The following is a 15988-nucleotide window of genomic DNA, read 5'->3' on the forward strand; positions in this document are numbered from 1 at the left end:
TAATTTGTTACAGCAACCATAGAGAATGAATATAGAATAAGATGAAATGTAAATTTTTTCTCTTCCTTTCCCACTGATAAGTTTTAAGCTTTTTATTGCTTAATACTCAATATAATAAAGAAAAAAATGAAAATCTAACATTTAACACCCCATATCCCCAGTAGGATGGTTATACCAAAAACAATCAAACAAAATAATAGGTGTTGGCAAGGCTGTGGGAATACTGGAACCCTTGTGCACTGCTGGTGGGAATGTAAAATGGTGCACCCACTATAAAAAACAGCATGACACTCTATTTTAAAATAGAACTACCATATGATGCAGCAATTGCATTTCTGGGTAAAATGACAATTCAAATAGATATCTGCACATCTACTTTCAAAGCAGCTTATTCACAATGATCAAAAGGTGGAAGCAACCCAAGAGTCTCTCAACAGATGAAAGAGTAAATGAAACGATGGTATATACAAACAATGGAATATTATTCAGCCTTAAAAAGAAAGGAAGTTCTGGAGGCATCTGGGTGGATCAGTCGATTAAGTGTCTGCCTTCAGCTCAGATCATGATCCTGGAGGCCGGGAATCAGGCTTTACCTAAGGCTCCCCACTCACCGGGAGTCTGCTTCTCCCTCTGCCCCTCCCCCAGCTCATGTTCTCGCTCTCTCTTTCTCAAATAAATAAATAAATAAATATTCTTTTTTAAAAAGAAAGGAAATTCTGATACATGCTATAACATGGATAAACCTTAAGTATATTACACAAAGTGAAATAAGCCATTCACAGGAAGAAAAATACTGTAAGATTCTATTCATATGAAGTATCTAAAATACTTCATGCAAACTGAAAGTAGAATGAATGGTAGTTGTGCTAGGAAGGGGGAAGGGAGAAATGGGAGTTTTATAAGATGAATAAGTCCTGGGACTGGCTGTACAACTATGTGAATATATTTAATACTACCAAACTGTATATACATTTAAAAATGGTTAAAATGGCAAAATTTATATGTATTTTATAACAATTTTAAAAAAGAAACACCTGAAAAAAAAAAAAAAGAAAAAAAAAACATGGATTTTTTCCCAACTAAATCCAAGTGATTCTTCCTCAAGCCACCATAGGCAAAATATCACTTTACCAGGTATCATTCCTATGCTTGTCTTTGTAATTAAAAATACAAGTTCAGGGATGCCTGGGTGGCAGAGTCGGATGAGTGCACAATTCTTTATTTTGACTCAGGCCATGATCTCAGGGTCATGAGATCGAGCTCTCAGCAAGGAGTCCACTTGGGATTCTCTCTCCCTCTCCCTTTCCTCCTCCTGCTCTCTTTCTCATAAATAAATGAATCTTTAAAATGAAATGAAATTTAACTAATTTTTTAAAAAGTCCAGAGCAATTATCAAGAAATTAAAAGCATCCAAATTGAAAAAGAAGAAGTAAAACTGTCACTACTTGCAGATGATATACTATATACAGAAAACCCTAAAGACTTCACAAAACAAAAAACAACAACAACAAAAACCTATTAGAATAATAAACAAATTCGGTAAAGTGGCAGGATACAAAATCAATATATCAAAATTTGTTGTGTTTTTGTACATTAAAAACAAACTACCAGGAAGAAAAATTAAGGAAACAACCCCAAGGGTGCCTGAGTGGCTCATTTGGTTAAATGACCAACTCTTGATTTTGGTGTAGGTTATGATCTCAGGGTCCTGGTATCAAGCTCTGACTGGGCTCTGCACTTAGCAAAAGAGCCTGTTTGAGGATTCTCTCTCTCCCTTTGTCCCTTCTTCCACATGCACACTTCTCTCCCTCTCAAATAAATAAATCTTTTTAAAAAAACTCCTATTTTTAAGTACATCAAAAATAAAATACAGGGCGCCTGGGTGGCTCAGTGGTTAAAGCCTCTGCCTTTGGCTCAGGTCATGATCTCAGGGTCCTGGGATCGAGCCCTGCATCGGGTTCTCTGCTCAGCAGGGAACCTGCTTCCTCCTCTCTCTGTGCCTGCCTCTCTGCCTACTTGTGATCTCTGTCTGTCAAATAAATAATAAATAAAATCTTTAATAAAATACATAGAAATACATCTAATCAAGAAGGTGAATGATCTGTATACTGGAAACTTTAGATATCAATGAAAGAAACTGAAGGCACAAATAAATGGAAAGATATTCCATATTCATAGACTGGAATAACTAATATTGCTTAAATGTTGATACTACTCAAAGCACTCTACAGATTCAACACAACCCCCCATCAAAATTCCAACAGTACTTTTCACAAAAATAGAACAACCCCCAAATCTGTATGAAACCACAAAAGACCCTAAATAGCCCAAGCAATCTTAAGAACAAAGAAAAAAGCTGGAGGCTTCACACTCTTGATTTCAAACTACATTACAAAGCCCTAACAATTGTTAACAGTATGGTATCAGCATAAAAACAGACACATAGATAAATGAAACACAATTACGAGCCCAGAAAAACACCCATGTATATAGGGTCAATTTATTTACAAGAAGCCAAGAATATACAAGGACAGTCTCTTCAATACAGTGTTGGGAAAACTGAACAACTACATACAGAAGGAAACTGGACAACTACCTTACACTGTACAGAAAAATTAACTCAAAATGGATTAAAGATTTGAGTAATATAAATTTTCAAAAGACCATCAAACTCTTAGAAGAAAACATAGGCAGTAAGCTCCTTTATATTAGTCATGATATTTTGAATTTGACTAAAACAAAAAACAAAACAAAACGCCAAGTAAAGGATACCAAACTCAAAAGGTACTGCATTAAAAAAAATAATAATAAAATGGTACTGCATAACAAAAGAAACCATTACCAAAATAAAAAGGCAATGCACTGAATGAGAAAACATTCTCAAATCTGTATCTGATAAGGGGTAAATATCTAAAATACATTTCAAAAACTCACATAACTAAGGGTGCCTGGGTAGCTCAGTCAGTTAAGTGTCTGCCTTCAGCTCAGATCATGATCCTGGGGTCTTGCGATCGAGCCCCATGTCAGGTTCCCTGCTCAGCGGGGAGTCTGCTTCTCCCTCTGCCCCTCCTACCACCAACCTCCTGCTCATGCTTTCTTCTGTGCTCTCTCTCAAATAAATAAATCTTAAAAGAATAACAAAAAAACAAAACTCATATAACTTAAAAGCAAGAAAACCCCCAAACAATCTTACTAAAAAATAGGCAGAGGACCTGAATGGCTTTTTTTCCAAAGAAGACATACAGATAGCCAACAGGTATATGAAAAGATACTTAAGATCACTAATCAGCAGGGGCTGCCTGGGTGGCTCAGTTAGTTACGTGGCTGCCTAGGGCTCAGGTCATAATTCCCATGGTCCTCAGGAACCAGCCCCTCATCAGATTTCATGCTCAGTGGGGAGCCTGCTTCTCCCGCTCCCTTTGCTTGCTGCTCCCCCTGCCTATATCCTGATCTCTCTTTTAAATTAATAAAATCTTTAAAAAAAAAATAATCAGGGAAATGCAAATCAAAACCACACTGAGATATCGCCTCACGTCTGTTAGAATAGCTATTAACAAAAAGTCAAGAAGTACTACTAAGTGTTGGCCAGGATGTGGAGAAAAGAGAACCTTTTGTATAGTGTTGGTGGGAATGTAAAATGGTACAGTCAAAATGGAAAAGTCTGGAAGTTCCTCAAGAAGTTAAAAGTTGAACTGCCATATGACCCAGCAACTTCACGTCTGGATAATTATCTGAAGAAAATGAAAATATTAATTTGAGGAAATATATGCACCCCAAGTGCACTGTAGCATTACTAATAATAGCCAAGGCATGGAAACAACCTAAATGGCTATCAACGGGTGAATGGTGGTAAAAATACGCTATATGTACATACAACAGAATATTATTCAGCTATAAAAATGAACAAAAGTTTGTCATTTGTGACAATGTGAATGGACCTAGAGGACATAATGCTAAATGAAATAAGTCAGATGGAAAAGATAAATATCATATGATCTCATACACTGAATTTAAAACAAAACGAAACCAAAGTATTTCCAAACTAACGAATACAGAAAACTGACTGGTGGATGCCTAGGGAAAGGGGAGGTGGATATGAAGCAAAATGGATGAAGGAGGTCAAAAGGTACAAACTTCTAGATATAAAACAAAGAAAGAAAAATACAAAAGTCCATTATTTATTTCACTTTTCTAGATTATGTGACGAAGAACACATAAGTATCTGAGAACACTACCACAGTGTTTTCTCTCAGACACAATCGTGTAAAACACAAAATGTTAAAGAAAATGTGTTCATTATATTAATCCCATGACATTAATTTCACTCACCCATACAGAAAAACATGACAATAGTCTCATTAAATTGAAACAATCCAGTACTTTGTCAGCTAATAATGGTAGAGGATTTGGGGGGCAATTCACAACTGCTCCCCACAATATCTACTCTTTTATTTCAAGCATATGCTTTGTTCAAACTTTCAGCATGTCTCTAAATTCTATACTCCAAAATTAAAGAGTAAGATTTAACCATGCAAACTGAAAAATACGTTAAAAACTCTTGTTTTTATACTTTCCCATGGAAGAATGGTAACATATTTAGTTTATTTTCAAGAATGCTTCCAATTCCTTTTCCTCTAGATACCTAAAGTTTAAGAGCTCCATGTTTTCTGGAAAATTCTTTATTTGAGACTCTGCAGTTCCAGGTTACACAAGGAAGCAAGAATTAGAAATAAAAGTACTCATTAATAAAATGATCATCTGTAAAATGTGCTTCCCATCTTGACCATCCCACCCTCAGAATCAACACAAGTGTCTATGTCTGCTCATCATACCTTTAGTCTCTTGCTAGCTATAGATCTGTAAACATCTGACAATGTAATCCAAACACAACACAAATCAACTACATTAAACCACATTACCAAAATATGCACGATTTCATAAAGTTAATAAAAAAGTGCTTAAAAAAATGTGCTCAAAACTTCTTTGGATCACATGAACTATCTTAAAAAAGTCATATAAGTTAATCATCGAAAACAACAAAGATGACACTGAGTTCAATTTTTTTTGATCACTAAAGTATTAAAGGAGGGTCTTTAAAATTGAAGAAACACTGAAAACATTTCTGCAAAAATGACTTTCATTATATTGCAAAATTGAAAAAAGCTAGCATTTTTGTCTCATATCCTGATTTTAGAGAACCCAACTCTGCAGAAAATGCATCTCTCCCCAATAAAAACCTAGTTCCAAATTGGACAACATCTAAAAGGTTATCTTCCATTTATTCAGTATGTAAAATATATGGGCAAAATAATAAAAGTATTATACACACTAATTTTTTTAAATCCCCCCAACAAAATTCACATTTCAAGCTGTAAGAAGCAGCTAATTCCTGACATAGGTACCAATTACTAACTGCACTGCCAAAAGAGAGCTCAAAAGAACTAGAGAAACTATTTACAAAAATAGAAAAAAGACTTTCATGAAGTTAGAACAACACTATTATCATTTTGCCCTACAAAGAGACAATAAAAGCTAAACTGATGAACTATATTGACCTATTATCCTCCTGTGGGCAATCTACAAAAACTTTTCACTAAGGGACTTAACAATTGACGCACGGCAAAGCTGGATTTCATCTTATCAATAGAACATGCAAGCTTTCAATCGGGGTTCTCTATAAAAGGCAACCTTTGTGATAAATGAACCACCAGAGAAGATTCTAATAAAACTTACCATTGTGTATTGCATTCAGCAACTCTGAGAAAGCTTTTAAGTAAGGAAAAAAGGACTTCAGGTTAAGAACATTCTCAAACACACAAAAGAAATACATAGGCATAGACTGAATCAGTATAATAAAATCTCAGTAAGTCTATTATATATCATTGTTTGAATCATTAAAACTGCAATTCTGGATCAGTTTTTACATGTAAAAATTTCTAAATATTGTATTTCATTTGCTAATCTATCACCTAATAAATTTAAGTAAAATATTAGATATATTGTCATAATGGTAACAAATTTTCTTAGTAATAAAATATGTATGTAAAATTACTTTTAAAAAGCCGTCTGTTTAATAGTCTTTGTAATGTCTTTCTTGGTAAAAGTATCAATAGGATGCAATTCTATATTGGTCAATCTACCTCAAGAATGTACACTCAGTAACATTATAAAGAAAAACTCCATTTTATCATCTAACCTAATCAAACATTCTATTTCTTAGACTTCAGTATAATAGTCTTAATAGATATAGAAGCCGAAGCAAGAAAGCTATCTAATGCCAATATACAAATACTGAAAAATTTTATTAAGATCAGCGGAAACCAATTCTGAAAATCTTACTTCAACAGAAAACAGAAGTCACAATTCTGCAACTGAAGCACCATATTAAAAAGCCAAAAATAATTAAAATTTGGTCACAGTGACTCTAACATGGATCCTGAACACAGGACAAGCAGCAAGTTCTCTGTGTAGGAGAAAAAAAAATCTACTCAATTAAGAACTATTTGCATAGCAGAAAACTGAAATTTAGAGGTTCATTGGTGGCATAATATAATAGAAAAGAAACACTAAAGTAGAAGTCAAAAAGCCTGGGTTACCAACCCAGTTCGACAACTTACTAGTTGTTGGACAAGCTCCATCATGCCGATACTGCATGGAAATTTCTGTTGGGAGGGAGGAGAAAGGAAATCAGCAAAGAAGTTGCCAGTGACTCAAGACAGAAAAAGAAACAGGCCAGAAAAACAGGGAAACATTCACCTACAAGTGTAGCTGAGAAGGGCAAACAGAAAGGTGGGAATAGAAATTATAAGCCAGTACCTGGGATGTGATGGGTAGAAGGACCAAACGTGATAGAATTCTCACAAATCTTTAAACAGGATATTATGGGAATGTGTGTGTGTGCAAAGAATGAGGAAAACACATAGGGCTTCCAAATAAATATGTGAGACAAGTGTCTAAGAAAAAACAGATTTATAATAAGAGGGAGTATAGTTAATAACACACTAATGTGTTTTATATAATTCATTAGATAAGAACAATTTATCAAAAACATCTGAATTCCATGGTCAATCCAAGTACGAAAATTATTTAGTTTATACCTGAGCAGAAATCTATGACTTATATCACAGTATAAAGCATGTTAAACTACACTCTGTTTACTTTCTTATACCTTTCATTTTTGATGACAATAATGAATGAATAAACCATTACTCTTACACTTTTGCTTCACCCAAATGAGGAGAACAAGCAGAGGATGACATGAAGCAATATAAAAGCAAAAGAGTACTAAGAAAATGAAAAATAAATTTCTATATGACATTCCAAAGGAAAAAAATAACTGATAAAACTAGGATCAAGTCTGTGACTCAAAGGACCTCGCCTGCTAATCTTGAAAACAACAGGTACTCCTTTGTGGTTAACACTATTGATCCAATTTTTCTTAAAAGAAGAGTATCTGGAATTATTCTGGATACTACTTAACCAAAAACATAACTTCTAGAAACCATGTGTACAACAGAGTCTTCAAGGCAACCATCACTTACAAATCTACCCATATGCATACCTCAGAAGTCAAGTCCAGTCATGGGCCCACTCCAAACGACTTGAAATAAGACAGACAAAGCAAGACAGAGCAAGCCAGCACTCACTTTTAATCATTTACATTAGACACTATTCAAGAATCAAACCTTTAGACCAATTTAGTTTAGGTCCTTTCCAGATGGCACTCAAAACCAGGACATGGCAGGAGAATCTGCCATCTTTAGTGGTCATTAACAAATTCAAGTGATATTTTAAAAGGGAGTGAGGGCTACTGAAGAGACTGACATGGTACATTACAAAGGAAGGGTATAACCTGTTTAGAGTGGTGGCAAAAAATAATCAAAGGACACTCATAACAATAGAAGGATTTTTTTCAGTGGGGGAAGAAACTATAATATGGCTATTCTGCCCTTTGATCTGGGACTTTTGTAGAAAGACATCCATGGTACAGGACCAGTAAATTTTTAAATCATCAAGGAAGAAAACAAAAATCAGAGGATTTTTCAAGGAAACAAAGTGCAAGGTATATTATAATCTTAGTCTTAGCAGCACTCAATATCCTAGGACTTTCATTTATGACCCAATATAACCAATTTATATAAAATCATGAACCTGAGCCATTAAGATGGGTTTAAAGTATATTCAATAACTGTATCTATTCCTTGGTCTACAATATGTATTAGTTACTCTTGTGAATTTATTATTAATCTTTATATCTTCATGATTCCCTTATTGTTAACAGAATCAGTCTATTCCTAACTGAAACATTTTACCAAGGAAAGATGTCTCAATTTCATTTTATTAATCTAAGTGGATATATCTCATAACAACCAACTCATAGTCACATGGGCTCAAGTTAAACTTTCATAACCTTCATATTTCAGAACCCGGAACAAACTTCTCTTGAAGTACTCCATTCATATTAATAACTCATCTCCCTGAAATCTGTAAGACTTTATCACAAAATACTTGGGGTCAGAATCAAACAACTACCTCCCTAGAATCTCCTTTCATAGCATTTATGACTACTAAAGAATTCCATCACTAAAACAGATTTCAATTATCTTAACTTGGAAAGGTATGACCAAATTATATTAAAGAACTAGAAACTAAGATTTTTATAAAAGAGGCAAACTTTGAAAGGACATAGTATTCCCAAGGAAAATATGTTAAAGCTAAATCATCAACTACTTATCATTTAATGAATACCAGATTTTTCTCAGAGAAAATAATAAGATGTTGATTTTTATGAAGAAAAAAATTTCTTCATAAACTTTCACTTTGTAAATTATAAACTCTCTTGTAATACGGTTGATAAATAGGAAAAAGGAAAAGGACAAATACAACATGTCAACTCTTCCAAATGCTGTACTAATTTTCAATGTTCCAAAAGTCCTACTTGTTTAAGATCTCAAAAGAATATATAGGAAGGAATTCAATTAAAAGTTTAATATTATCTATACACCAAAACTTACAACCTTTAGAAGCCACTTAAAACAACACACTGATTTCCCATTTTATACAAGTCACTGTAACAGTAAATCACTTATTAGAATGTACTTCAACTTATTACAAGAAAAATCTTACAATACAAACCCTTGATCAGACACAGAATGTATAGGTGTTTTCTGGGTTTCTATTCTGACAGGACCTGTGATTCCTAGAGTAAATATCCTGCTTCATATATGCTACTATAATTTGAGTATGTCATGACAGAATTTTGATTACTGTTAAGTTGATGCTTCTAACAATTTTAAGACAACCACATCGTAAGTACTTGATTCTACTTCTGCTATATATCCTAGTTGTGGTAAAGCTGGAAAAATTACAACAGTAATAGTAGCTGCCTTGCCTATTTCACAAGATTATTCTTAGGAATAAATAAGATAGTAATTAAAGGGTTCTTTAGAAACTGTTAGGTGCTCTCAAATATATTACCATTAGTGTAAGCTGACAGAAGCAAAGTATTTTTTTAATGTCAACAAAATTCGTTTAATAGTTAACTGGCCAGAACTAAGTACAGGATGCTTATTCTAAGACCAGTAGCCTGTTAAGTCTAATTTCTTCAGCTTGACATTCAACTTTCCATAAACCCATCCTGCCCTACTTAATCAACATTACCTCCAACTATCCTGCCAATTAGATGTCCCTATTAGTTTTACCCCTGAAATATAACTTTACTTTCTTTTCTGTTAATATTGCTGGACTTTTTCTGCCTACTCCAAAGTACAATTTACATTCCAACTTCTCCATGGTCTTTTCCAACTTAATTAACGCATCCTTAACTGGTCTGTAATACTACATGAAAAGCTTTACAAATAATTTCACTTGAAATCTATGAACACTTGGAAGTCAAGTACAAATCACAGCAGATATTACTAACTATATGATATGTTCTCAGTGATTAATAACAGTACTCATTCATTTTTTTTAATGTTTAACATTTATCACATACAAAGTACTGTGCTGGCAGTGAGGAGACAGTGATGAACATGGACACACACAGCCCCTAGCCTCATGAAGCCAGGATTAAGTAGTGTGTGTTACAGTCTAATATCATAGCCAACAAATGCTTACAAAGGTCACCTTCATCATTACTAAATCATCACCCTGTCATGGAAGCAAACAAATCTTTTGGAAAGGGCTTCATGCAAAAATAATCCTTGGTAACATAGTACTTGGTATACATTGCTTCTTCCTACTGTGGGTAGAAAGTTCCCTAGTTTTATAGCTACTAAATGATATCTCTATCTAAATTCAGTTGAAACAAAACTTAGTATTTTCATACTAATGGGAGATAGTATTGTTTAAAGTGAAATAATTGGCTCAAATTTTCTCACAGAAACCATTGCTTAAAGTACGAATGACATTATACTAGGGTGGCTGAAAACCTTCATCAGCAAACACCCCTTTACTTTTATAAGTAAGGGTCTCTGGAATCAAGGAAAATGCATTTTTCCACCACTTAGAGCTAAGAGAATTCTGTCTCTGTTTCTTCATCTGTACGTTAAGTAATACGTTAAGTAATAATACTCAATGCCTGTCAAGTGCCTAAGACAATTGTAGTACATACTATGTTTCAACAGCAGTTAGCAATTCTTAACTTAGTTGAGTAAGAGGACATAATTCCTAAATACCCACAGCATTTAGCCAGTTTCTTCTAAGTAAGAACAGACTTTCTAACACTAAGTTTATCAATAGGGTATGCTCTGATCTGGTCATAAAACTTTTATTAAAATGTGTAAAATTAAAGAATATATTATCTCAAATAGTTGTAAGTAACTAATCTTAGTGCACAATTATGGCTTTAACAAAATGTAAGATCTTCAGTTATTTTAAAGCATACTTTTAAGGGAAAAAAATCCTAACAAGTCTAAATGTAAGTCATTTATTTCCATGAAATAATAATATTTATAGGAGTTTCTCCCTAAATTTCGTTACCTAGCAGTGAGGTAAAAGAGATACAAATTCATGCTTTCCTCTCATCGATGTAGCACAAACACTGCCCTCTGGAAGTAATAATTGTGAAAAGAACACTATTTCTCAAGGCTAAAATCTCTCTAAATCTGTAACAGGTAGGAAACTCTTTTCACAGATGTAAATCAAGATTTTAATTCCATTAATTTGAGAATGTGTATTTCGAATAGCATCCAAATGCAATTTCTGAAATTCAGTAATTTTCAGACTATGCTTCTAAGTATAAGAAATCAGTGAGTAATCTTACAAAAACAAATCAGGCTTAATTTTCTCAGTAAGTTATTCATCTGATTACTGTGTATCTTGCTAAAAATCGGTATGAACTCCATTTTTTCTTAGTAAATTTGTCTAAACTTATTTTTTTGTGACCAGGGGCCAGGGTGCGTTGTTAAGTCTTTTCAGCCTGAAAGAAAAGATATGAATATACATAAAATAAATGAATATACATAAAATGTATATCCAAGCATGCAATATACTTAAGTTTTTTCAATGGATTTATTTCTCATTACAATTTGTATTATTCCCCTCTAAAACAGTGGTTGTCAACCAAGAGCGATTTTACACTCTTCCCTCAAACCTCCAACATTTCTTGTCACTATTGGGGGGGATGAAGGGGAAATTTGGGTGCTACAGGAATCTAGTGGGTAGAAGCTGGGAATCATGATAAATGTCCTACACTGCACAGGACAGGACGGCACTACAAGGAATTATCCCAACCAACATGTCAATAGTGCCAAGACTAAGAAATCATGGTCTAGTCTAAAACCATCCTTAACGCTTCTAATAAAACAATCCTGTCATAGTTTCTACTCATTTCTCAAAACCAAACATACAACTTGTCCAACAGGTCCAAGGTGGCATTGAAGCTAGCTAGGAAAAACAGAAAAAGAAAGAATCACCCACTCTGATCTTGGGCAGGTTATTTTACCTGTCCGGGTTTCAGTTTTATCAGCTGTAAAAAGGGGGAATAAAAAGTCCTTACTTCATAAAACTGGTGTGGGGATTAAACAAGATAATAAATATAAAGCATTAATAGACCCTGGCACAAATGATAATGATAGTTAATAATTTTCACATCTGACCTTTACATATGCTCTTTTCTCTCTTAGAATGGTATTTACTTACTGAAATTAATGTCTGCACAACTATAAAAACAATCCAAAAGTCTGTATTTATAAAATACACATAAACATTTCTCATTTAAATTGTGTTTATTTCCATACCATTTCCTACCTATCCTCTCCACCAACTAATAGAACTGATAAAATCTGTAATAGTTTATTTTAGCTAAAAATCTCATCCTTTCTACAACCAGAAATCTAAAATCAAAACAGGTCAGGTTTACAACACTTATTTAAAACCATTTACCTCAAATTCAAGATCAATGTAAAAGATAAATGTTGACATTTAGCTAATACCTAAACTGTTAAGTTTTTGTCTAAAAACATGAAACTTCAAATTTTTAAGAATTGACAATATTCATGATATAAAATATAGGTTAAGGAAGCATCTGAATGATGTGAATAACAACATATATAAATTCATTCCTACTATAATAAAGATAATGGTAAAAAACTGTTAAACACACTTGAAAACAAAAGGAATATAAATCATTTCTGGTATCTTCTGAAATAAAATATAACTGTTAAAGTTCACATATTTAAATCATTTTACCACTGAAAAATATTCCAGATAGAAAATTCAAGTAGAATTTGTGTAAGTGTTGAGAAACTGAAGACTATTTAAACTTTAGAAAATGAGAGCTCAGAAACAAGCACCGATGAAAAACATAGTGCAAACTATGCGAACCTCTCACACCTTAATTGTGATTTCTGAGTTGGGTTTCAAATACTGTGCAGGCAAAGCAAAAACAAAAATGGGAAATTAATTGCAGGCACTTCATAAGAAATGAGTGACCAATAAACCATTTGGCCTATATTTAAGTGAACTATCAGATTAGTGCCAAACATCCTGTCCAAACACCAAATCATCTTCCTAAGATCTTAACACTTTTTTTTTTCATTAAGACAAGTAAATGTCATTTGGCAACTCAATGTATTAACAAAACAGTAGTTTAAAATGAATTTCCCTTTTGGGGTAAAGGAAGGGTGGTGGTGGTGGGAATAAGTAAGAAAAACAATGGGCAAATCCCTACCTGAACCAACTGGAGATGAGCCAACACTAAGACTTTGTAAACTTCCATTCCTGAGCAATGTAGGAGATTTCTGAAGACTAGAGCTTGTTACACTTCCTGCAGCTGATGCTACAGACGATGTTGGTGAAGCAGAAGAAACTGAGAGATGAGAAACATTCTCTTGATTTTTGTTTCCTTTAGGTCTACCAGGCCCATGCTTACTTTGTTTATTTCCTTTTCTTTTCTTTTCCTTTACAGTTTCTTCTTCTATGCCAGAAGTTTGAGCCCGCTTATATCCTGCTGTTGGAAGGCTGGAATTACCCAAATCTCCAGGTGAATTTTCAAAGCTTTTAGGCTGTGAAATAACAGCTGAGGTCGAAGGGAGACCCATTATGGAACTAAAACTATTTACCCCCCCTTCCTGGCTTCCAGACTCTCCTTTATGTACATCTTTGGTTGATGATGACTGTTGGGAGTGAGTATAACTGTCATTACGCAGATCTGAGTCTGTAAAGCTCAAGAAATCCTGGGGAGACTGTACTGAACTTCCCGAAGATGATTTTACACTGCCTGGAGTTCCTGAAAAACTGCCTGTAGTAAAATAAAAAAGGGGGGGAGGGGTAGGAAAAGAAAAAAATTGGATGCAAAAGTTCCCACGAGCAGTAGAAATGATACAATCATCAAAAAGAGATGGAGAAAAAAAAACTAACTATAAAACTTAGGATATCACTATTTAACAGAATTTTTAAAAGATTATTATTAAAATCAAGTTGATCTATCAAATTATTTTCTAAAAATATGTCATTTCATACCTATTAAACTGAATATTAACTCAAGTTGCAAGCTGTTAGTTCTACAATGACCAAGATGTAAGATGTGCTTCATTTAACCTACCTTTTACTACGACAACATTCCTCAACGTTCCCCCAAATACCTGTGTATGCTTGAGGAAGGACTGAAGAACAGCAAAGTCTCAGAGTCTGACAAGACTACTACTGTATTCTATAACTTCCTCTTTTTCAATTACTAAAGATTTGACTTAAATGTTCCCAACACACACCCAGAACAAAAAGTTGTTGCTTAGATTTAAGTTCTGAGTTTTAACTTGAAGATAATGTTAGTGAATATTATTATTCAGTTAAATCTACCCTACCAAAACATGGATTTGATAAAATGATAATGTCTACATGGAACCCAATCTATATCCTAACATTCTCCCAGTCCACTACCCATGAAGCTGCAAAAAGAAACTAGCCACTAAAATTGTTCTATTGCTTTTATGAAAGTAAAATCACAGGACAGGAACCCTCATGAATCTCCTTCACAACTGCTTGTCTCCTTACTCTTTAAAGAACATTAGCAGCCCACTATGTCATTATGAGATTAAAAGGTTCTTATCTACTCAGTAGAAAATTCATATGGCTGGGATGAAACAATATTTGGGTCCACCATCCTAATTCACCAAATCATCTCTTCATGCTCACCAAATGAAGTAACAAGTGTTTATACTCAGTTGTGATCACACATCTATATGTTTTATAAAACTTATATTTTAAGTAATGTATTTAAGAACAAAAGCTCAAAATAAAGTGTTTCATTGGAATGGAAGGGAAATTTCAAGCTAAGGGTTAAATTTTATTGCAGAGCACGTTCAAAAGTTATCACACATAAATCAACCTAAATATTTACAACAGTATTTTTCTCCTCACACACAAGAAAGAATTTCTTTTTAAGTCTCAAGGTTTTGATTTTTAAATTTTAAGCTTTTCTGAAATGGCTTATTATGCAAGAAGATTAATAGGTCTAAAATTTTTAACTCTTTGAAGAGAATATCCATTTTATTAAGTTACAAAATTATTTGTACCTATGTGAGCATTTTCAAATTATGTCTATATAGAAAAACATACATATTAAGAAGCCATTTACATTACATCAATCACTTAAGGATAACTGTAATTTGCCACTTAATTAGCAACTATAAAGAAGTTCTTTATTATCCATTCTGATCTGTCACCATCTGTCTTTCTTCCACACATTTTTGTTTTTACAGCTGGTGTTAAAAGCTCACTACAGTGTAGCAAATACTTTCAAACATTTAGTATATGCAATACTTTAACATATATTTTCTAAGATTCACATACTGCCTGCAATGAAAAAAAACAAAACCAAGCATCTTAAACACCCTACTTTTAAATTTCAACTTTTAAAACTTTTATAGAATATTACCTCAGATATGAAAACATAACACATTCTATACCATGTCTCAACAGAGGCAGGAAAGACAATTCAACGTTGTGAATGTTAAGAAAATGAGGATTTCTTTTCTAAATGGATTAGTACTTCAAAGATTAAAAACTTAAAAATGCGATTTTAACAGTGGAAAATAAGGTCTTAATTATATAAAAGAGATAGCTGAATTCTAAGATCACATTCAAATGTAAATAAATTTACATTAAAAATAATAAAGGTTTTACTATTTATTTTCCACAGTGGCATAAAAATAACAGCAAATATAAATTTATTAAACTAAAACAGCAAATTTGGCACTTTATTTCTTTTCTACTTGTCTAATTCTTTGTAATATAAGGTAAAAAAATTAAAGTACAGGGCTTAAAAATCTTGAAGACCAAAATAGCTTAGTTTAAAATATACAAATAAACTTTTTAATAAGGGATCAGCAGACTACGCAATCTCTCTACGTATTCAGATTTTCATTATGAGCAAAATTAAAGGAAAGAAAAAAAAGACAGTTTTTCCCCCTCATTTATTCCTAGGGGGCAAAAAAATGGGGGGAAGAGGCATTTATTGTATACTTTACTAATATATTTATCTCCCACA

The 15988-nt window shown here is 33.3% G+C and overlaps 1 protein-coding gene across 15 annotated transcripts in view; it reads right to left on the bottom strand.

The window, feature by feature from the left end:
- MLLT10 (MLLT10 histone lysine methyltransferase DOT1L cofactor) overlaps positions 1-15988 on the bottom strand; it is a 245785-nt gene that overhangs the window by 53100 nt on the left and 176697 nt on the right. For 11 of the 15 annotated variants that reach the window (XM_045084991.1, XM_045084990.1, XM_045084989.1 and 8 more), the window contains 3 exons: positions 13172-13741; positions 6618-6662; positions 5734-5766 (listed from right to left, as the gene is read on the bottom strand). In XM_045084991.1, coding sequence (XP_044940926.1) covers positions 5734-5766; positions 6618-6662; positions 13172-13741 — 648 coding nt within the window. The remainder of the gene's footprint in view (positions 1-5733; positions 5767-6617; positions 6663-13171; positions 13742-15988) is intronic. The other 4 variants (XM_045085000.1, XM_045084995.1, XM_045085001.1 and 1 more) reach the window with 4 other exon arrangements.

The sequence above is a fragment of the Mustela putorius genome, unplaced genomic scaffold, assembly GCF_011764305.1.
Source record: "Mustela putorius furo isolate JIRA1106 unplaced genomic scaffold, ASM1176430v1.1 tig00000827_pilon_pilon_pilon, whole genome shotgun sequence".
NCBI classification, from domain to species: Eukaryota; Metazoa; Chordata; class Mammalia; order Carnivora; family Mustelidae; genus Mustela; species Mustela putorius.